Source organism: Lissotriton vulgaris, chromosome 2_1, assembly GCF_964263255.1.
Source record: "Lissotriton vulgaris chromosome 2_1, aLisVul1.2, whole genome shotgun sequence".
NCBI lineage: Eukaryota > Metazoa > Chordata > Amphibia > Caudata > Salamandridae > Lissotriton > Lissotriton vulgaris.
The window spans coordinates 1,104,448,474-1,104,472,926 of record NC_141687.1 but is presented as its reverse complement, the minus strand read 5'-3'; the positions used below and the strand labels follow the sequence as shown (position 1 = coordinate 1,104,472,926).

Genomic DNA, 24,453 nt, shown 5'->3' with positions numbered 1-24,453 from the left:
CGTGCCCTCTGAACACCTCTCTACAACACAGCTGCCTGGCGCATACTGGAGGAACCTTGTGAGCTAGTTGGCTCACAGGGGACCTTAGGATTGAAGAGGAATTAATTCCCCAATCTAAAACGCGCCACAGGGCGTGTTTGCACACATGTTACGTCAGGTCCCGCCCCCTTCCTTCACTATTGAGCAAAATATTCCTGTAAAATTAGCCAAACTACGAATTCCGATTTACTCACCTGTTATCACAAGAAACATCAGTGCTGCATCTTTGAGCGCACTACTGATCCTGAAAAGTAATTCTAACCATACTTACAGTAAATTGAATTTCCGCCCGTAGGCTAACATTGACTGGTTTCACTTGGAAATTTTTCTAAGTGTGGAGTTTTGGAACGTTAAAAAATTCCTCTAAAATCAGCCAAACTGCAAATTCTGATTTATTCACCTGTTATCAGGAGAGACCTCAGTGCTGCATCTTTCAGCCCACTACTGATCCTGAAAAGTAATTCTAATCGTAGTTATAGTAACTTGAATTTCCTTCCACAGGCTCACATTGACTGGTTTCACTAGGACATTTTTCTAAGTGTGGAGTTTTGGAACTTAAAAAAAATTCCTCAAAAATCAGCCAAACTACGAATTCCGATTTACTCACCTGTTATCAAGAGAGACCTCAGTGCTGCATTTTTCATCCCACTACTGATCCTGAAAAGTAATTCTAATCGTAGTTACAGTAACTTGAATTTCCTTCCATAGGCTAACATTGACTGGTTTCACTAGGACATTTTTCTAAGTGTGGAGTTTTGGAACTTAAAAAAATTCCTCAAAAATCAGTCGAACTACAAATTTCAATTTACTCACCTGTTATCAGGACAGACCTCAGTGCTGCATCTTTCAGCTCACTACTATTCCTGAAAAGTAAATTCAACTGTACTTATTAGTAACTTGAATTTCCTTCCATAGGATATCATTGCCTGCTATACAAAATATATATAAATTTAAAAAAATGAAATAAAAAAAATATATTACAATTTCAATATTTCTAAAAACATTTTTTCAATTTATATTAAAAATATGTAATGTAATTAAAAAAATAAAATATCTAAAAAATAAATACTTTAAAACAATGTAGTAAATTAGTATAAAAAATATAACAATTAATACATTTAAAAATTATCATTTACAAAACCTTTGAAATTCACTGAAAAAACCATAGGTTTCAGCCACGTTATAGTTAGGAATTAGCATTTAAAAAACCTTTGAAATGCACTGAAAAAACCATAGGTTTCAGCCACGTTATAGTTAGGAATTAGTATTTAAAAAACCTTGCAAATACACTGAAAAAACCATAAGTTTCACACATGTTATAGTTAGCTGGACATTTCACTCATACAAAACCATTGAAATTTCCCCGTTATAGTTAGTTCAGCTAACTATACCTCGCGCACCCGCAATTCACTGCTGATGACGTCACATATTACATCACCCATGACATGGTCAGTGACATAACTCATGACATCACTGATGATATCACAAATGACATCATTGATGTCCAACATGTGTGAAACCTATGGTTTTTTCAGTGAATTTGCAAGGTTTTTTAAATGCTAATTCCTAACTATAACGTGGCTGAAACCTATGGGTTTTTCAGTGGAAAAAATAAATAAATAAATAAATAAATAATATACATATATATATATATATATATATATATATATATATATATACATATATATATATATATATATATATATATATATATATGTATATATATATATATATATATATATATATATATATATATGAAATCCAACTCGTCTTCAAAGTACATGCCACACAGACAGGTACGCAGACACCAATAATCGCCGGAGTCAGACTTCTGTGTCAAATGCTTTTTATTTCATTGAATAAATAATAGTGGTGCAAGCCGCCAGATGCGTTTCGGACAGAAATGTCCTTGCTCACTGATGACAAACGGAAGGAGCTACCACAGTGCAATTTAAACGTTACTCAAAGCGCGCCTAAGCTGTTCATCTTAATCAACAGAGGCGAAGGACTACAATGCGAGCAAACAGATAAATCATATCCAGTGTGGGCGCCATCTTGTAACGTAGTGCTCACATAAATAAAATCCTTTGCGACCTTTCAAAAAGCATTACTTCAAATGTAAACTCATATTTTCACTGTGGGATTGCATTGCATTCAAATATATACCAAGTTAGAAATATATCACAGCAGTAAGGAAAAAAGACAATAATAAAGTGCATAGTGCCATTGTAATATATATATATATATATATATTCAATGAAAAAACCATAGGTTATAGACCATATATAGTTAGGGATTAGCATTTACAAAACCTTATTTTACTCACACAAAACCATTGAAATTCCATATATAGTTAGTTGCACTAACTATATATCGCGCACCCGCAATCCACTGCTGATGATGTCACATATTACATCATTCATGACATGGTCAGTGACATCACTGATGACATCACTGATGACATCTCAAATGACATCACTGATGACATCATCTAGTGTCTGTGTGTTTTTGTAAAGTTTAAATATGTTTTACATATTGAAGAATGAGTGGATGTATGGAAGACTGAGTGTGTGTGTGGCTGGCTGGGAGGTGTGTGACTCTGTGCATATCAATGTGTACTTGTATCAGTGATTGTATAAGAGAGTAAGTATGTGTTAGTATATGTGTGAAAAGTATGGTGTTCTGTGTTTAACTGTATAGATGAGGAAATCGAAGTGTGATTGATTCTTCACAGGACTGACTAGGTGTATGAGTGCATATGATAGTGTTGTAATAATGAGTGACTGTATGTATGAGTGATTGTATGGGTGAATGAGTGAATGTGTGTGTAGACGTAGTAATCAGTGAGTGCGTATGTATTAACTGGTATTGGTGTGTCATGATGTCATCAGTGATGTCATTTGAGATGTCATCAGTGATGTCATTTGAGATGTCATCAGTGATGTCACTGAAGTATGGTGTTCTGTGTTTAACTGTATAGATGAGGAAATGGAAGTGTGATTGATTCTTTACAGGACTGACTAGGTGTGTGAGTAACTCCATGGATGAGTGGCAGTGTGTGAGTGTCTGCATAGGTGTATGAGTGCATATGATAGTGTTGTAATAATGAGTAACTGTATGTATGAGTGATTGTATGGGTGAATGAGTGAATGTGTGTGTAGACGTAGGAATCAGTGAGTGCGTATGTAGTAACTGGTATTGGTGTGTCATGATGTCATCAGTGATGTCATTTGAGATGTCATCAGTGATGTCATCAGTGATGTCATTTGAGATGTCATCAGTGATGTCATCAGTGATGTCATCAGTGATGTCATCAGTGATGTCATTTGAGATGTCATCAGTGATGTCATCAGTGATGTCACTGACCATGTCATGAATGATGTAATATGTGACATCATCAGCAGTGGATTGCGGGTGCGCGATATATAGTTAGTGCAACTAACTATATATGGAATTTCAATGGTTTTGTGTGAGTAAAATAAGGTTTTGTAAATGCTAATCCCTAACTATATATGGTCTATAACCTATGGTTTTTTCATTGAATTTCAATGGTTTTTTAAATGCAAATTTCTAACTATATATGGTCTATAACCTATGGTTTTTTCGGTGAATTTCATTGGTTTTTTAAAAGCTAACATCTGTAGCTGTAAAATGTATTATTCTTTAAATCCCAAAATATATTTAGATGTTTATTGATAATTTTTTTTTTTATATTTTTTTCTTCGCTTCTAGTTCGCGAACCGGGAAGCTTTCCGTTAGCTCATCTTGATGCCGCGATCTAGTCCGCGAACCGGTCAACGTTACGTTAGCGGAACAGTGACGCGTCGCGGAAGCGCGACGTATCACGTTATCGCGTAATGCGTCTAATGACGCGTCGCGTTAGCGCTCCCGGAAGTGCTCCGGACCGCGAACCGGAAGCGATCTGGGACGCGGCGCGCGCCGCGTAACGTAAGCGGAACAGGTCATGTGACTTGTTTATCAAACTTCTCATTGGTTCATTTCACTTTTGGTTTCCAAATGATGTATGACTAGGTCATGTGACCTAAAAATAACACTTTTCATTGGCTCAGAACTTTTGTTTTCCAAAAATCATGTAAACCCCTCCTTATTTCCTCACTCTGACTTTCATCTTGGTGAGAGAAAGACCATTTATCTGAAGTTCCACAATGGCTTCCATTCTTGCTGCAGCTGGTGCACCCCCACCACCACCTCCACCTCCTCATAAGAAGAGAGGACCACCTAGTCAAATTTTGACTAACAGAGAGGAGGAAGATGAGCAAGAAGAAGAGGACAGAGAGGAACCACAATTTGTCGAAGAGTTCCCCCGGGTTTCTAAACGAAAAACCAGTTTCATCTGGCAGTTTTTCAGCATCCCTCCTGGATCTAAGAAAGTAAATGCAAAATATGCCACCTGCCTCATCTGTGACTACAGATTGTCAAGAGGCACAGATAAGAAGTACAGTATGGGGAACTATACAATGCATCGTCACATGAGCAGGTGGCATCCCAATAACTACAGCCGGGCTGAATTAAGGGACCTTGAAGAGAATCCGACGGCAACTCCTGTGGCAAGATCTACATCCACATTGTCTTTGACGGGAAGAGAGGCACAAGAGACTGTGCCAAACATCCAACCCAACTTCCAGCACATGAAGTTAACTTGCATTTACTGTGGTGCTATGTTGTCATATGGCAACATGAGTGTCAACCTGATGAACATTGCATTTGAAAATCATAAATGCCCTAAAGCACCCAAAAAGTAATTTTTTTTTTTTGCTCCAGTTGAGCCGTTTTGAAAGCCTGTTTTTTGTTGTCTCCCCTTCATAAAAAACACAAAAAAAACATAAAACAGTTCTAAAAATACAAAAAAATCAAAAAATGTTCAAAAAATAAAAAAAAATATAAAACAACAAAAACAAAAAAAAACAGTTCTTTTCAGAACTACCTCCCCTTTCAAACAAAATTGCTAGAATGTTTATCACTCTGGCAAGCTCTATTTCTTTTGGTTCGCTTCAAGTTCGCTGACCGGTTCGCGAACCTTAAGCGAACTAAAAAAATATTTTTTTAAAAAAAAGAAGAGTTAGTATAAGGGAAGTAAACATAGAATAATGTAAAAAGAAAGACAGCTAGAGAGAGTAAATGAGAGATAGTGTCAATGACATCATCAGCAGTGCATTGCAGGTAAAAAGAGTGGAAAACATTTACCTTATAATTCTTGTTACCTTTTTAAAATATTTTTTAATACTTTCAATCTGTAAAACAAAGAACAAACATTTCCAAAAATATTAAAACATGTTTTTAAAAATTAGAAAAGACAAGGGAAAAGGTTCAAAAACAAACAGTTTTTCAACAACTTTGACATTTACAGAAGTCTCTGCTTCTCTACGTCCCCTACACAATCCTAAAGATATATATTCGAAAGAAACTGTATCTTGATGTTGCTGAACTGGAGCCTATTTTGGAACATGATGTTTTTTTTGCACTGCTAATGCCTCACAGTAGTGATGCAATAGCAGCGCAAAAAAGATGTAAAGCCATCATGAAATTGTGTCTAACATTGTAAATGATTGTTTTAGGATGCAAATAAGATGTGTTCTTTCAAGAGCTTTCTTTGAGGTGAGGCCTCTTTTTTTTTTTTAAAAAAACACTACTCAGAAGTACAGCACTCTAAGCATTAAAATTGATATTTACAGAACTCAGCTTACCCATATGTACCACACATTTCTAAATGTATATCATAAGTACAAAAAGCATAACATTAATTATACATGTTAAATGGTTTATTTTTGCTGTTCTCAGAATGTATCAAATTTCACTTAAATCAGTGACTTGAAGGTATTCATCATGCAACAGCGGGGAAAAAAAAACACAATCAAAATGACTGTGTTTAAAAAACCCATACAACCTAAGAAATCTGATTTCAAAACTCCTTAAAATTAACTTACTTTCAATGACGTCGAACGATCTCCTATGAACAGCATCCACTCTGTTGTGCTACAAATATTTTCAGCCCGCCACTTTCTGAAAGAAAACCTCCATCGATACGTAAAATATGTTACATAGAAAAAAAGACTTCTCTCATTATATCACATGTTTCCACTAGGCCAAATCATGTTGCCGCGATTCGCAAGTCTTGTTATTCTTCCAATCAAATCCCGACATTTTCTATTTTCGCAACTTTCAAAAATAAAATATTTGAGATTATTTTCACAATCCTGGACTACTAATAACTTACTCTTCTTTGTCACTCATGTTCTCCTTTTCCTATGACACTGATACTGCTTACTATGAAGCAGACTTAATTGCATCAGGTTTATATAGTTGGATTTTTAATCGAGACAGCATTGCAGACTTACATTCCCTCTACTTAAAATTTTGGTTTTAAAAACACCAGGTAAGAATTTTTAAGGTCAAACGGCAATTTTTTTTTGAAAGTTACAACAGAATCATTACAGAATGACCAGCCGTTTCCAGACTTTAAGTAAGCTGTATAATGTCCTGATGTTGTTGATGGACCATCGTGATAGATAATTGCTACAGTAACAAAAGTCCTCCCTGATATTGACAGCTGAGAAGCCACAAAATTTTTTATTAAAGTTGACAATTTTGATCCATCAGGCCTACATCGTTGCATCATTAAAATGACATACTGGCCATATCTACGTATAAATAATGTTGACATCATATCACATTTACATTGGCTACACTCCATGTTGTGATCCGCTGCATTTACTAGCTTATTAAAGGACACTGATTTACTGTCTGGCAAAGTTAAATATATAAATCTTTCTGAGTCTACACTAGTAGTACTTGATACCATACAGTTCTCGCAGTCATGCTGCCATTGATAAGAAAGCCCAAACAGTTGATCTACATCTACACCCTCATCTTGCAATATATCAAGCATATACATTAAAAACTCCTGACAATCTTGCTGATTATTTTCAGAGAAGTCTGTTTGACCTGAACATTCATCTAACAGATAACGAACTTCAGACACACTTTCTACTTTTGTTCGATCAGTGCTACATTTCACTAACACAGAATTCAACAAGCAGCATAAACTTTGTTCTGAATTGAACACAATCTGTTCTTTTAAACTCTCTAGTGAAAAGAGAACATTAACAACAACATTTGCATAGCAGTTGACACCAGAACTGTTTTCAAATTGAAAACCAACAATCTCTTCAACAGTATCCACTTTCTTTCTGCTAACAACTTTCGGTTCATTGACTTTTAGTCTTTTTGCAACAACCTCCCTACTATTACTGCTATTTCTACGTTTCCGGCCTACCACACGTTTCTCAAACAAAGGATATTGAGGCAAATGTGGCGCATACTCTCTTCTTAACCTATTGTATTCCTTAACACAATCTAGATCCGCACAAATGTTTGTGACATCACAGTCAATCAAGTACAATCCCGATAAAGTTCTAACTCGTGACAATGCCACATATGCCATACCCTCCTTGAACACTGAACTGCCAATATTCACCAATGCACAGTCTACACTTAAACCTTGCGATTTATGGATTGTCACCGCATATGCCAAGCAAACAGGAAACTGTTTACGGCGAACATATAAGTCTTTAACAAGCAAAAACCTAGCAGAACAACGAGCAATTCTCTGTACTTCCTCAATGCCATCAAATTTAATTCTTAAGAATTCTATTCCATCTCTATTTCTGTATTTCTCAAAATCAACAACATTACCCATTGATCCATTTACCAGACCTCTTTCTACATGTAAATTCCGTCTCAAAATGATTCGGCAATTTAAACACACATTCAGAGTCTTTTCAAAACCCGCTGTCTTAGATATAGTCTTCTCTAATGAATCCAATTTTGATTTCAAATTGTCTGACAAAATAATAGTTGATCCCATATGCTCTAATTTGTCGATAGCTTCAAGTTTCACAATCTCTTGCTTTTCTAAATTCAACATTTTGTTGTTGAAGATGGCACATTCTGCAAGAGTTGGCATGAGACATATCCCGGATTTCTTCTCAGTAATTTTCTGAAAAATATTCTCAGGCACAATCTCTTGTTTGGGATATAAATTTGACAGTAATCGTGCATTTAAAGCTTCTTTCCCATGCTCGGTCACTTTTCCAATTCTAATATGTTGTAGAATATTCTTGTAATCTTCATCCTTTGCCTGACGCATATTTTGATGCAGTTCTGCATAATTGAAGTTTAACCATATATTGACGTTGCCAATGCTCCCTAGGCACTTCCTGGTATCTTCATGCGTGAGTATTTTGAACACAGGTTGACCTTTTACTGGTGTCAGCTGTAGAAGATCTCCGAAAACAATGATGTGTTTCCCACCAAATAAGACATCATATTCAGTTTTAAGTACTTCTTGCATTCTCAAATGCACAAAGGCAAGCATGACATTGGAAACCATGCTTACTTCGTCAATGATAAGTAGTTTCATTTTCCTCAAGACTCTTGAAACTTCACAGCAAGCATCTCCAGATAACTTGTTGTATTGTAATTTGTTGTCATGCTCCACCGGCAGCATCAGTAGACGATGCAAAGTAATACCTTTAATATTATGTGCTGCCAGTCCAGTAGGAGCGGTGACAACACAAGACAGCGATGACTCAGTCCTTTCCTGCAAATAACAAGAGATTGCTTTAATGAGGAAACTTTTTCCAGTTCCCGCTTCTCCACTCACGTACAGTCGGACAGGCTTCAACGATGTACATGAGCACTCTTTCTTCTCATGACTTAATCCGTGCTCAATTTCCTTGGTAACTTCATCATATATTTTCCTCTGCTCAACGTTGAGTTGTTTTTCCAAGTCTTGTAAGTTAACTGAATCCTCCTGAGCATGTGCCATGGCTCTTTCTACTTCATTCATAGCAGTGGCAGCTTCATTTTCGATAATAGGTCCTCCAAGTGGATCTTGACTCAATGAAACAGAACTCTGACTGTCCTGAGAACTGTCTCTGGCAATCTCGGCTGCAATCGTTGCTTCCTGCTCAATTTCCAAAGTTAGCATTTCTTGATATCTAGAAAAAGCAGGACATTCTATGGACTCCTTGGCTGCATTGAAAGAGTCTTCGTAACAGAGGAAATCTCCAAGCAGTTCCTCTTCTGCACGCCAAGGCTTGAAAAGTTGCAAAAGTGCTAAATAGAAAAACTCCTTTTTTTCTGGAGATTCGCCACTCAATTTTCGATGGTTTACTAATTGGCATTTTCTTTGCTTGACCAGGCATCCCTCACTTCCAATTACAGCATACACTCCTTTCTCAATATCTTCTTTGATGTTCCTCTTGAATATATAATTTTGGAGAACCTCATATAGACAAACATTCTCAAGGTGACTGCTTCGATTTGGATAATATGTATCCAACATGTTGGTCTTCAAAATGTCGGTACTGTTTGGTTCCTTTTCTGCCAAATACTCAATTTCCCGAACAGGTTTTAGAACTCGATTTCGCGTTGCAGCAAGACCAAGACTCGCCCAAACGAGACACCTGGATTTGGCATAGAGACTTGCTGAAGACAATCGATCAGAACATTCGTAAGCTCCGATTTCTCGATGCGACAACATCTTCAGACTGAAACTGTACAACTTCTTGCTGAGGCTCTTTTCATGGGAAATGTCCTCCCACATATCCTTCAGTTCGGTCTTTTCTCTTTTGGTGATGTAAGATGTCACATACCGAGCCACAGCCATACAGTTGTCAGCCACAAACTGTATATCCATGTTGGCATTCCACATGGACAAAATCACTGGGTTGTAGTCATTGATATACTTGGACTCTTCATTCCTTTTCAAATTGTATGTATTCTTGGGTGATTTCCTCGTCACATTATGTCGCAGCGAAGACATCAAACTGTTCACTCTTCCTTTAGAAATCACCGGTCGTGGAAAGTTGAAACGACATTTGGTGTAAAACTTGTCCTTGTTTCTGAATTTACGACGACAGTACTTTCCACAACGATGGCTTTGGAAACGTAGAACTTGTTCTCCTAGACTTTTCTTCTCCGTTGCGTTTGGAACAGCACACGTAGAATACTGTTCGATGAAATTCATCACTAAGTCATCCGGATCTGTTCCAAATTTAGGTGCATCCTTGATCCACAGCAACATATGTATATGAGGGGCACCTCTTGCTTGGTACTCCTTTCTCCAGAAGAAATCCAACACCTCTCCAAGAGGTGGATTCTTTTTATTTGTGATGAAAGACATCATAGCTTCAAATCTATGATTGAAGTACCTGCATACATTCACAGGATCCAAAGAACACAGTTCTCCAGGTGTCTTGAATTCAATGTTTTCAATATTTCCATTTGCCTCTCGTAGAAATTCAAGTAAGTCTTCCCAGCCATACTCGGCACAGCTCAGAGTGAGGAACCATGTTGGAGTTCCTAAGTTCCTCAGCATACATTTTAAATCACCATGACGACGGTACCAGTACTCATTAGTACCACGCTGACACGCCATGAGATTAATTAAGTGAGAATCCAAAATACTGTCTTGGACATTGACTTTATGCATAAAGTCACTTGCTGAGATGTTTCGCATGTGTATACCACTTTTTAAGATGTGGTTCACTGCATATGACAGTCCAGACAGATCACTTTCAAACAGGAGATGAAACAAATAGGGAATGCATTGCCGAAACCTAGGATCTTCTGCATACAATCGTAAAGTCCGGTATTCAGACGCAGGAATTTGATGAGGTCGCTCATCATATCTTCCTCCTTGACCTGTGGGAAATAGCTGTGGGAAACACCGAGCTTCCAAACTTTCCTCCCAAACACTAATGGGACTCCCTTTGGCTTGTTTCATTTGAAACAACTCAATTGCATTCCCCATGACTTCCTTGGAATGCAAAGGATGAACACTATAATGTTCATATATTTCTTCACTTTTAGAGGCCTCTACTTTCTCAATTTGGCCTACACACAAATCGCTATCCTCTTCATCACTTACTTCCTCTTCTGCAACATATACATTCTTATAGTACTTATTATTTTTCTTCAAATACACTGTTGCCTTTTTGACTTTCCTAACATCCACTAAATCTTGCCATATTTTCTTATTCTTTGTCGGAACCCCATTAACCAAGATAACCAGAGGTTCCTCTTCCACTTTTTCTATTCCAATTGTGTTAATGTTTTTCTTCAAATCTAGAGGCAAATAAACAACTCTTCCTTTTAATCCTCTCTGTAAATCTGCTGGAGGTAACTTCCCTGTCTTTGGCTCCATTCTTACAATAGCCTGAAAGGGATGGATACTTTGAATCAAAATAGATTCATAAGTATTTAAATCCTTCAATTCAGAAGGAATCTCAACCAATTCCAGATTATTATGAACTGCCCTAGCAGGCATCTGGTTTTGGTTTAATTTATTACAACAATAAGTACACACACGTTGATCCGATCCCAAATCAAAATAATTTTCTACCATCAAGTATGTGGCTAAATCCTTCCATTCACTATTTTTTTCCCTTTCACTTTTTGCATATAAATCAACTACCTTAGTCTGATTCTTATAATAAGTGCGTCGACAACATACACAAGTGAAATTAGGCCTCTCACTTGATTTCATCTGAAACGTGGCAATTTCCTTCTGAAAATTATCTGTACTGGAAACCTGTACATTATCTTCCACATTACCCTCTACTTCAGGGTCAATTTGAACATTCTCATCTTTACTACCAAAGTAACAAAACTCAATTTCTTCACAAAGATTCTTCACATCTATTTCAGAACCATGCAAAAGAGCAGCACATAACTGTTTAAGCATAATTGCTGGACTCTTAGCATAATACAACATTCTCACTAATTTTCTCACTTTATTATGATGCACTGCTAGCATCCTGAAATGATGAAAAACACTCTGGCATACTCTCCTGGAAAGACAAGCCAGCGAATGACCACGGAAACCTGTCATTTGTCTCACTCTGCAAGGATCTAAATCTTGCAACAACTTCATTTTCTGCTTCAAACTTTTCTTATTAAATGTCCGTATAAAATCACAAAGCAAATTGATGGAAACCTGTCGCACACTGCAAATAGAACTACACTTCCAAATGTACACAGGACCCTTAGGACGTCTTCCTAAAACCTCATCACTTAGCGCCTCTTCTGTCTCTGTTGTCACAAGTTGTTCTTTTTCAACTGGACAACCATCCTTCACTTCATAAGCTCGACCACTGATGTCAACTGCATGCACCAAATCATTATCCTGAAAATAAGTCTCCTCATTAAAAAATGCCTCAGAACTTGAACTATGCATCCATTCTCCGGAAAAAACTTCACAAAAGTTAGTACGATTTACTACTCTCTTCCATCTACTTTTTGTTTTGAAATCAGAAATTACCTTGCTTAGTTTCCTAATTCTATTGATTACCAAAATAAACAACTTTCGCTTAATTTCAAAAGCATGATCAATAATTTTCTTTACATTTTTCTTCTTCCTATAAAATGCCGCTTTCTGTTGGCCTTTCTTTTTAATATTTTTCAATAAATTAACTAATATCCTATTACGGAACATCCGAGTTCGAATGTCCCTAAACTGTTGTTTCCTTCTACTATCATGCACAGAGTTATCTCTTCCTCTACCAGTAACATTTGTGATGGGTCTCTCCTTTCCATTTAAATTATTTTTCTTTTTGTGAACTGAAACATTTTTTTGAGCAAAATTTTTTTTACTACAAATATTTCTTAAGAATGATTTCGTGCTCTTACCCGGACCTTTCTTGGTGTTTTGACAAGTATTTGGGGAAGAGGACTGCTGCAATAAAACATCATCCTGCTGTCTTTGACGTTTTCTAGCCTTTCGTATTCGACTTCTGGAAGGCATTTACCAAACTATGAAAGAATCTGCAGTTGAACCTGTGGAAAAATATAATATAAAATGTTATTAACCACTATTACCAAACAGTAAATAAATAACAGTCATCTAAAACTTAATGCCGTACTAATTATTTAACATAGCAAATATTTTCCACCAGCACTGCATCACAAAAATGACACTCAATGGTACAAAACAGGCATACAACACTCATAAATCACTCCCTAATATTTTAGATCATTAATTCAGGATGACGATAAGATGTAGCCTATCTAAAGATTTGTTTAGGCCCTGATCTTTAGACTGGGGTGAATGTGTGTCATTGATCCACATTCAGTCCATCACCTGTTTTGTTTATTTGAGGTGAGGCCAACACATGGTTGCAGATAAGATTTTCACTGAAAAAAACCAAGGTAAAAAAACATGTGAAGACCTACCAATGAAGTAAATCATTAAATGAAAACCAATACATTTCTAGAAATATGCACTACTAGTGCTTCATAAGATGTTTTGGGCCACATTTATAAGTTATTTGAGTATCTAGTATGCTATTTTACGTTCTTCATGGTGCAAATTTATTGTAAATACACTCCCACCTGCGGTTGGCAAATTTAGATTTTGATTATGGGAGTTAGATAGGCATGTTAATAATTTCCCAAAAATGGTGTATAACCCCAAACAACCTTTGAAGCAAATGCTTTTAGCCATGTTATCCACCTCCCATTGGATAACATGGCTAGGAAGTGCTTGCAAATGTGATAAAAAAAGGCCGCAATGCATGAATATCGCAGAAAAGTCAGCGATATTCATGCATTTTCCAGCAAATGCTCTTAGCCATGTTATCCACTTCCTATTAAATAACATGGCTAAGAACTGCTCAGGGCCCCATGAGGAACGCTTTCCATTTAAAAAGGGAAAAATAACATCAAAGACACTAAAATGCCTTCTAAATATGAACCCAAACAACCCATGAAGCAATGTGAAAAAAAACTGCCACAATGCATGAATATAGGAGAAAAGTCAGCGATATTCATGCATTTTCCAGCAAATGCTCTTAGCCATGTTATCCACTTCCTATTAAATAACATGGCTAAGAACTGCTCAGGGCCCCATGAGGAACGCTTTCCATTTAAAAATGGAAAAATAACATCAAAGACACTAAAATGCCTTCTAAATATGAACCCAAACAACCTATGAAGCAATGTGAAAAAAAACGGCCACAATGCATGAATATAGCAGAAAAATCAGCGATATTCATGCATTTTCCAGCAAATGCTCTTAGCCATGTTATCCACTTCCTATTAAATAACATGGCTAAGAACTACTCAGGGCCCCATGAGGAACGCTTTCCATTTAAAAAGGGAAAAATAACATCAAAGACACTAAAATGCCTTCTAAATATGACCCCAAACAACCCATGAAGCAATGTGAAAAAAAACTGCCACAATGCATGAATATAGCAGAAAAGTCAGCGATATTCATGCATTTTCCAGCAAATGCTCTTAGCCATGTTATCCACTTCCTATTAAATAACATGGCTAAGAACTGCTCAGGGCCCCATGAGGAACGCTTTCCATTTAAAAATGGAAAAATAACATCAAAGACACTAAAATGCCTTCTAAATATGAACCCAAACAACCTATGAAGCAATGTGAAAAAAAACGGCCGCAATGCATGAATATCGCAGAAAAGTCAGCGATATTCATGCATTTTCCAGCAAATGCTCTTAGCCATGTTATCCACTTCCTATTAAATAACATGGCTAAGAACTGCTCAGGGCCCCATGAGGAACGCTTTCCATTTAAAAAGGGAAAAATAACATCAAAGACACTAAAATGCCTTCTAAATATGAACCCAAACAACCCATGAAGCAATGTGAAAAAAAACTGCCACAATGCATGAATATAGCAGAAAAGTCAGCGATATTCATGCATTTTCCAGCAAATGCTCTTAGCCATGTTATCCACTTCCAATAAAATAACATGGTTAAGAACTGCTCAGGGCCCCATGAGGAACGCTTTCCATTTAAAAATGGAAAAATAACATCAAAGACACTAAAATGCCTTCTAAATATGAACCCAAACAACCTATGAAGCAATGTGAAAAAAAACGGCCACAATGCATGAATATAGCAGAAAAATCAGCGATATTCATGCATTTTCCAGCAAATGCTCTTAGCCATGTTATCCACTTCCTATTAAATAACATGGCTAAGAACTGCTCAGGGCCCCATGAGGAACGCTTTCCATTTAAAAAGGGAAAAATAACATCAAAGACACTAAAATGCCTTCTAAATATGAACCCAAACAACCCATGAAGCAATGTGAAAAAAAACTGCCACAATGCATGAATATAACAGAAAAGTCAGCGATATTCATGCATTTTCCAGCAAATGCTCTTAGCCATGTTATCCACTTCCAATTAAATAACATGGCTAAGAACTGCTCAGGGCCCCATGAGGAACGCTTTCCATTTAAAAAGGGAAAAATAACATCAAAGACACTAAAATGCCTTCTAAATATGACCCCAAACAACCTATGAAGCTCTAACAGTACATATCCTGAAATTTAATTCATTTCAAAATTCGTTTTTAAACACAGCATATAAATCAATTGTATACCTGCATTCATGAAGAAATGACTAAAAATGTCCTTGAGACACATGAAAGTGTTTTCTGCAATTCCCTAGCACCATTTTTGGGACACTATTAATATGGCTAGGTAACTCCCATAATCAAAATCTAAATTTGCAAAGCACAAGTGGGAGCGTATTTACAAGACACTTGCCCCATGAGGAACACTTTACATTTTAAAAGGCAAACATAACATCTTAGACACTCAAATACCTTATAAATATGGCCCAAAACAACCTATGAAGCTCTAGCAGTACATATCCAGAAATGTAATTGATTTCTTAAATCGTTTTTAAATGCAACATATCTGTTTCAGCTTACATAACAGACCATGAAATGGGCTCCATGTATCACAATATCTTGTGTTACTGCATGCCAGAATGTTACACCAAATATGCAATTACAATTCCTCTATGAAACTAATTCTATTAGTATATCACTAGAGACAAAACCACATTTTGTAAACACAGCTTTTTTCATCATTTTCTCCTTAAATCATACTATTCTCTATCTAAATTAAATAAATCTTTTCTCACCTTAGCAAATATTTTTTGAGTTTTGAAAACAGTCTCAGAAATACACCAAATTGTCTTCAGCAGAAGAAAAAGGATGCACTCCAAAGGCTGCAGCTATTGAAAGCACAGAAATACAGATATTCTTTTCACATATCTCTCATATTAGCCAATCATTCCTCTTCCCTCACTTTTTTCAAATCAAAACCCTTCCCCCCTCTGCCCTGTCTGCCTTGTTTCCATAGCAACCACCTCCTGGAAGACCTCTCATGTTTGCAAATTCACACAACAATGTTTCAATTGAACTCTGAACTCTCAGTGCACCTGCGTATCCAGTGCAATCTTTCATTAAATGTTTCTTCCTTGACCATTCAAATTACATCTTTCAAGGAACACATCCATGCACCCTAACTTTCTGTTTTCAGAAATGGAAATGCACCAATCACTGCTAATGAATCATTAGCATTGTAAATCCACAATTTTTTTTCTTTAGAAACTCCTACTGTTTTAACTGCCCTTTCATTACCACACTTCATCTGACTGCAGCCCAACCTTCACCCACCATGTTTAAGGTCTGGATTCTTGGACATAGTTACATCCACTGGGCTCAAAGGTATGCTGAGAGCAGAAATTTACATAACCTCAATTTACAAGATGTGGAAATTAAGTGGTTGGGCCAAAGAGGATTAAAATGTCACCAATTGATACCATTGGTGAAAACCTTTATGCATTTGCCAAAACCTGACCTGTTAATAGTGCACTGTGGAGGTAATGATTTGGGCACTTTGACAGGGGTAGGTCTGGAAATGCTTTTAAAGGACACCTTTGAGCAATTAATGGCACTTTTTCCTAAAACTGCCTTGGTATATTCCAATATATGCCAAAGACAGAAATGGAGGTGGTCCAACCAATTTTGTCCACAAATTGAGAAAGCGAGGAAGCATGTAAACAAATCTGTTTCAGCTTACATGAGAGACCATGGAATGGGCTCTCTTTACAACAATAACTTGCGTTACTACATGCAAGATATCTACAGAGGAGATGGAGTTCACTTCTCAGATGAGGGCAACAGAATTTTCATTCTGAATTTAAGACTGTGCATTGGTACCTACTTATAAGTACCTAAATGTACCATAAACCCAAAAGCTCTTCTCAGAGCTACCCTACATCTGATCACTCACAATTATTATTTTTCTCTAACTTTTTTCACTAATTTTCCACAAAATTCGCTCCCCGGAGCGCTACCCGGTTCGCTAACCGAAAGCTAACCTCGCGGAATTTTTTTTAAAAAAGTGTTTTTTTCCGCACATATAAGCCTCCTCAGCCATGCTCAGAAAACCTAGGGGGTCAAGATAAGTCTACCATGACCCCTTCTACCCATTCTAAACATTATTTGCCCTCCATCTTGTATCTTAATGCGACCGAAACACAAAATGGTGGATTCCCGTGACGCTTAAGGTTCGCTAACCGGGCCGCTTCCCGGAAAGCGGTCCAAAAAAAAGGTGGGAAAGTAATTTACAGAAAAACGACTAGAGACACTCTCACCAAATATACATTAGCTCATACTACATAACAATCCCTTCCATTCTCACAAATTTCATTGAAATTTCATTTAGCCATTTAGCCTGTAGACCTCTCCAAATACCGTGAGGTAAATTACTTCACAAAACACATCTGAAGTGTTGGAATTGACAACCAATGAAAATGTTACTTTCATTTTCTACTTTTATTACCTGACATTTGATTGGTTATATACCTGTATATATATAAAGGGAGAGAAGGAAACACAGCCATTTTGACTACTACTTGTTGTTGTATATATCATTTAGAATATCAATAATAACATCAACTTGTTTCTAAAGGTAAGTTGTTATTTTTAAAACTGAAGTATATTGTGCACTATAAGTAAATATGGTAAACTTTTTCAGATAGTTATATACTATCCCTCTGTAAGAGTTAGACATTGAGAAAGGCTTCTTTATTATAATTATGGACTGATTTAGGTTTCTGTGGTATAATTATGAATTTACTTAAGCTTCTTCACAGGCACTTTTTAATAGTACTACTTCACGCCTGAAACCATACAGTGCCCATAGATTACTTCTCTGGTATAAACTCACAAATGCCTGTCTGAACTTAAACCCAACAGTGCCCTATCTCTACTGATATATTTATTTTTTATGCAAATTACAGCAATAAAATGGAAGGTGAGCAGAATGTTTCCTTCGAAATTGTTCTGGAGACCAACACAGAAAAAGAAATTGAGGACAATGATGACTCTGATTTCATGGATCAATCACGGGACCATGAATTAGTTCAATGTGTGGAATCAGTGGATCATTTACTTCATTATGATGACGGTCAAATGTTTGAACTTATGTTCACTGAACAAGAACACATATCAGACAGTGAAATGCTAGACGTTCTAGTAAATTTCGAAAAACAATCCGAAAAATAAAATTATATGTAATATTAAAAAATTGTTTGAGTCTTTAATCATTTTTATATGTAATTCATAAAGTAGTTAAATGTAAGAAATGTTATTAAATTTTGAAACACAATCACAACAATAAAAAATTGCTGAAAAAATAAAAATATTAAAAAAAAATCAACAAAACCAACAAATAATTAACATACAGTATTAGAAAAGTCTTTCATTCTTTTATCCATAAAGTTCGCTGCCCAGAACGCTTTCCGGTTCGCGAACTTGGCGCTTACCACGCAAAAAAAAAATTTTTAAATTTTTTTTTGGGACCCTCCTAGGCCCTTTTAAAACCTCCACATAAAACCTAGGGGGTCAACGAGGATCTACTATGCCCCCTTATGGCAATTTCCCCCTTTGTTTTGGCCTCCTCTTGTCTCTCGATCCTACCGAGAGACAAGATGGCGGCCGCTCCGGACTGTTTAGAATGTTGACAGACACCGGAGGGCCAATCAGCTTCGCATCGCAAAGTTCCGATACGCGAAAGGTTCGCTAACCGGATCGCTGCCCGGAGCGCTGTTACAGATATATATCTTGATTCAAACGTTAATTTCTCAAAATCCACTGGAGCACATATATTGAGACCTAGCAAAGGCACATCGGGCTAACAGTCCCTACAATTTTGCCAAGTTTCGTGAAAATCCATTCAGCCGTTCGGGCTAAAAGTGAGTCCAACCGCCCTATGGAAATTAACATGGGAAAAAGGCGTTTTGGGACCCCCCTTTTTTCTCGGCCCCCCCTCCACAAAACCCCCCCAAATTTTCAAGGGCTGCTCAGAAACAAAATGTTCCATTTTCCTGAAAATTTCAGCCAATTCCGTCCACAAACGCCAAAGTTATTAGGCATAGAATTTTCAGAAATCCCATAGGGAAAAAATCCTAACTATATATACCTACTGGCGACCGCCAGTAGGTAATATTCACTGAAAAAACCATAGGTTTCACACCAGTTATAGTTAGGAATTAGCATTTAAAAAACCTATTAAATTCACTGACAAAACCATAGATTTCACACCATTTATAGTTAGCTGGAAATTTTACTGACATAAAACCATTGAAATTCCCACGTTATAGTTAGTTGGACTCACTATAACTTGCGCGCCTGTAATGCACTGCTGATGACGTCACATATTACATCACTCATGACATGGTCAGTGACATCACTCATGACATCACTGATGACACCATCCAGTGAATGTGTGTCTTTCTGAAAAATAAATTTGTTTTATATATGTATTTGTAAAGGTCGATGGAAGAATAAATGTTTAAATAAGTGTGTAAATGGATGTTTTTAAAAAAAAAATTGGTTGGGTAACTGGCTTATTACGTGTATCTTAGTGAATACATATATTAGCGAGTATTGTTTAAATATTTAAATGTTTGTATCAGTGTTTCTCTTTGTGTATAAGTGGCTGCAGGGGTTGGTGACTGACTCACTGTTTGTATGTGTTTTGAAGACAGCATATGTGCAGGACTGTATGGGTGGATGAGTGTGTATATGTGTGTGTTAGTGAGTGAATGACTGTCTCACTAGTGTCTTCATTAGTAACGACATATGTTTTAATCTAGTATATGTGAGTATTGATGTATATAAGTGAGTATAGTATATATAGTGAGAGATTGTAGGAGTTCCTGTTTAAATAAGTATGTGTTTCTATAAGTGATTGTTTAAGAGAGTAAGTATGGGTAAGTTTCCTTAGAAGTAAGGTGGTAGTGTGTGTATAAATGTATATGCAAATAAATGGATGTTCAATAGTTTATTTGCATGTGTGAGTATGTGTGTGAGTAACTTTTGGATGACTGCTGATGTGTAACAGGATGTATAGGTGTATCACTACATATGATGAGTGAGTATATATATGAGTGACTATATAGAACTGTTGGTGAATGAGTGGATGTGTATATAGATGGTGGAATTACTGAATTGGTTGTTGTTACTGGTTTGGGTATCTCCATTTTTTTGAAAATGTTTGTTTCTATTTTTGAATATGTGTTTCAAGCGTTACATTACACTGAAATTAGGTCTGTCACTCTGTCACAAGGATGGTGTCATCAGTGATGTCATGAGTGATGTCACTGACCATGTCATGAGTGATGTAATATGTGACGTCATCAGCAGTGCATTACAGGCGCGCAAGTTATAGTGAGTCCAACTAACTATAACGTGGGAATTTCAATGGTTTTATGTCAGTAAAATTTCCAGCTAACTATAAATGGTGTGAAATCTATGGTTTTGTCAGTGAATTTAATAGGTTTTTTAAATGCTAATTCCTAACTATAACTGGTGTGAAACCTATGGTTTTTTCAGTGAATTTCAAAGGTTTTTTAAATGCTAATTCCTAACTATAACTGGTATGAAACCTATGGTTTTTTCAGTGAATTTCAAAGGTTTTTTTAATGCTAATTCCTAACTATATAAGACCTGAAAGCCCACCAGGAATCTCCAGTATGCGCCAGGGGACTGCATTGCAGAGAGGTGTAATGAAGCCACAACCCTTTTTACACCTCTCTGCAACGCAGCCCCCGTGCATGTTTGAAGAGGAGGAACTAATTCCCCTTGCATACTGGGGGCCCCTGGGGGCCAATTAGCCCACCTGGAACCTCCAGTATGCGCCAGGGGCTGCATTGCAGAGGTGTAATGAGACTATGCCCCTTGTTACACCTCTCTGCAACGCAGCCCACTGCCGCGTTTGCAGAGGGGGAACTAATTCCCCTTGCATACTGGGGGTCCCTGGGGTCAACTGGTCCACCAGGAGCCTCCAGTATGCGCGAGGGAGCTGCATTGCAGAGAAGTGTAATGAGGCCACACCCTTGTTACACCTCTCTGCAATGCAGGCCACTGGCGCGTTTGTAGAGGGGGGACTAATTCCCCTTGCATACTGGGGGTCCCTGGATCATATCTGCCCAAACACCGATATTCCGAACGATTGTAAATTACTTTTCTTGAGAAACATTTGGATTTGGATTATCATGTCCTATACTTTGGAATTTTTGAAAGACTGACTTTGAGGATGCTATAAATTACTCAAGTCTGCCCGAATTGTGTGGGTAAAATTGATACCTAATCACTTTGAATAAGAATATACTTATGTCTCGTCTAACATTTGGAAGAAATATCTAGTTATATGACAACTGGATACCGACATAACTTGAAGGAAATAAGAACGCCCTGAAGAAGTTCTGTTGTACAGAACGAAACCTTTCGGCTGGCTGTGGTACATAAACTTAAGGAAAATAAAAGCATTTGAATATACACCAAGATTCAGCGCTTCAATAAGGACTCTAAGTGATATGATTTGATTGGACTCATTGTGAAAGTGGTGCTGTGCCAAACTTTGGAATATTCTCCACTACTCTCTACTACTTACTCTCTCCTACTCCACTACTCTCAAATACTCACTGTCTACTACTCATTCTCTACTACTCTACTACCCTCTCTCTACTACTCACTCCCTACTACTCGCTACTCACTACTCCCTACTACTCACTATCTACTACTCTCTACTACTCACTCTCTACTACTCTCTCTACTACTCACTCTTTACTACTCACTACTACTCTCTACTACTCACTCTCTACTTCTCACTCTCTACTACTGTCTACTACTCACTCTCTACTACTCTCTCTCTACTAGTCTCTACTACTCACTCTACTACTCACTCTCTACTACTCACTACTATTCTCTCTGCTACTCATTCTCTACTACTCTCTACTACTCACTCTCTACTACTCACTCTCTACTACTCACTCTTTACTACTCTCTACTACTCACTTTCTACTGCTCTCTACTACTCACTCTACTACTTACTCTCTACTACTGTCTACTACTCACTCTCTACTACTCACTCTCTACTACTCTCTACTACTCACTCTACTATTCACTCTACTACTCTCTACTACTCACTCTCTGCTACTCTCTCTACTGCTCTCTACTACTCTCTACTACTCACTCTCTACTCTCTATTACTCACTCTCTACTCTCTACCTCTCTACCTCTCTCTTCTTCTCTCTCTACTAATCTCTACCTCTCTACCGCTACCTCTCTACCTCTCTACCTCTACACCTCTACCTCTCTACCTCTCTCTACACGCACACATATACACATATATGCATATATATATATGAATATGCATTTATATATATATGTATGTGTATGTATAAAAAAAAACAACAAAACATTTTTTTTTTTAAACAGCTACTTTTAAAACTGTCATTCTTTTTCCCCATGGTACACTCCCCGGTACGCTTACCGGTGCGCGTACCGGTGCGCGTACCGGGCGCTCACCCCGCGAAAATAAAATTTTTTTTTTATTTTTTTTTTGCTCCGCGGGGCCCTTTTATGGCCCCCACATCAAACCTAGGGGGCCAAGGGGGGTCTACTCTGCCCCCTTATGGTCATTTCCCTCTTTGTTTTGGCCACCTCTCGTGTCTCGATCCTACCGAGACACAAGATGGCGGCCGCTCCGGACTGTTTAGAATGTTTACAGACATCCCAGAGCCAATCAGCTTTCTGCGCGCAAGTCGCGGTAAGCGCCCGGTGCGCGTACCGGTGCGCGTACCGGAGCGCGGCTATAGATATATATATATTTTTGAACCTTAATTACTCAAAATCCACTGGAGCACATATCTTGAGACATAGCAAAGGCACATCGGGCTACCAGTCCCTACAATTTTGCCAAGTTTGGTGGAAATCCATTCAGCCGTTCGGGCTAAAAGTGAAATCGACCGCCCTATGGAAATTAACATGGGGAAAACGCGTTTTGGGACCCCCCTTTTATCTCGGCCCCCGCTTGACGAATCCCCCCCAAACTTTCAGGGAAGGACCGGAACGCCGCAAGGCCATTTTGAGGAAATTTTCAGGCAGATTCGTCAACCGGCGCCAAAGTTATTCCAAATAGAATTTTCAGATTTAACATTGAAAAAAATCCTAACTATAACTACCTACTGGCGACCGCCAGTAGGTAATATATATATATATATATATATATATATATATATATATATATATATATATATATATATATATATATATATATATATATATATATATATATATATATATATATATATATACATATACCTTCTATTGTCAGTGCAGGAACAAAGGACTATAAGCTGTCCCCTTTCCCTGCTCCGCTGGTGGAGAGGGTGTGATTGGGGGAAGAAAGAAACAAATAGGACAGAACTGCTGTTTAATTGTTTTATTTGTTTCCCTGTATACCGTTTGTTTAATATGATATTTTATCAATGTTTTTCTCAATTTGTCACGGTTTTGTATTCTATTGGTTTCTGTTTCTTTTAGGTAATCATCACAAAGGCGCATCTTCTAAGTGTTATTTTGCCTGGGTATTGCTACTGTCATTACCTATGCAATAAACGACCACAATTGGGGAGTCACTTTAATTTTAAGTCTTAATATTTTTCTCCCCAGGCCACTCCCACTCCATGTGTGCCGCCTGGAAACCTACCTCCAGCAACAGAAGGAAAACCTGAACCACGCTGGCCCCCAGTGAGGGCCCGAGGAGGGCTTCGCCTGTCCAGCCCTTCTCTGGAAATGTCATTGTCTGAAGGACGGGAGAATGGGCGAGAGGCGATAGCTACTGAAAGGGAAGCCGCCATTTTTCAGATTGCAGATACCTTGTATTTCATGGGAGACAAGCACTGAAGAGAGAGAAAAAATGAGTGTGTGTGTGTGGAATACAGTCACAAAAGGGTGGGCAGGAAATACTTCCATAATTTGCATTAATAAAATTTAAAGTAAACACCTCGCATGTACTCTTATTTAAGTTGAATATTTTCCCACTCAATAAAAATCAATAAAAACATAAAGATCTTGAAGAATCATAGCCTCAAGTTGCCATAACTCACTGTGTTGGCTTGTATGTAACTTACCGGTCCATTATAAATAATGCTTGTGTCAGTTTTGGGCTGCTTGTCTATTAGGTGAGGTGGTGATCAGAAGAACTTGC

General features: G+C 37.4%; 1 protein-coding gene across 1 annotated transcript in view; it reads left to right on the top strand.

Annotated features, from left to right (window-relative positions):
• The window catches only part of LOC147731675 (uncharacterized), a 100,238-nt gene extending 75,992 nt beyond the window's left edge, over positions 1-24,246 (top strand). Inside the window, exon 10 of the mRNA XM_086956816.1 lies at positions 23,916-24,246. Within this exon, the coding sequence (XP_086812942.1) occupies positions 23,916-23,997 (82 nt within the window). The 3' untranslated portion in view covers positions 23,998-24,246. The remainder of the gene's footprint in view (positions 1-23,915) is intronic.
• Positions 24,247-24,453: the final 207 nt, after the last annotated feature.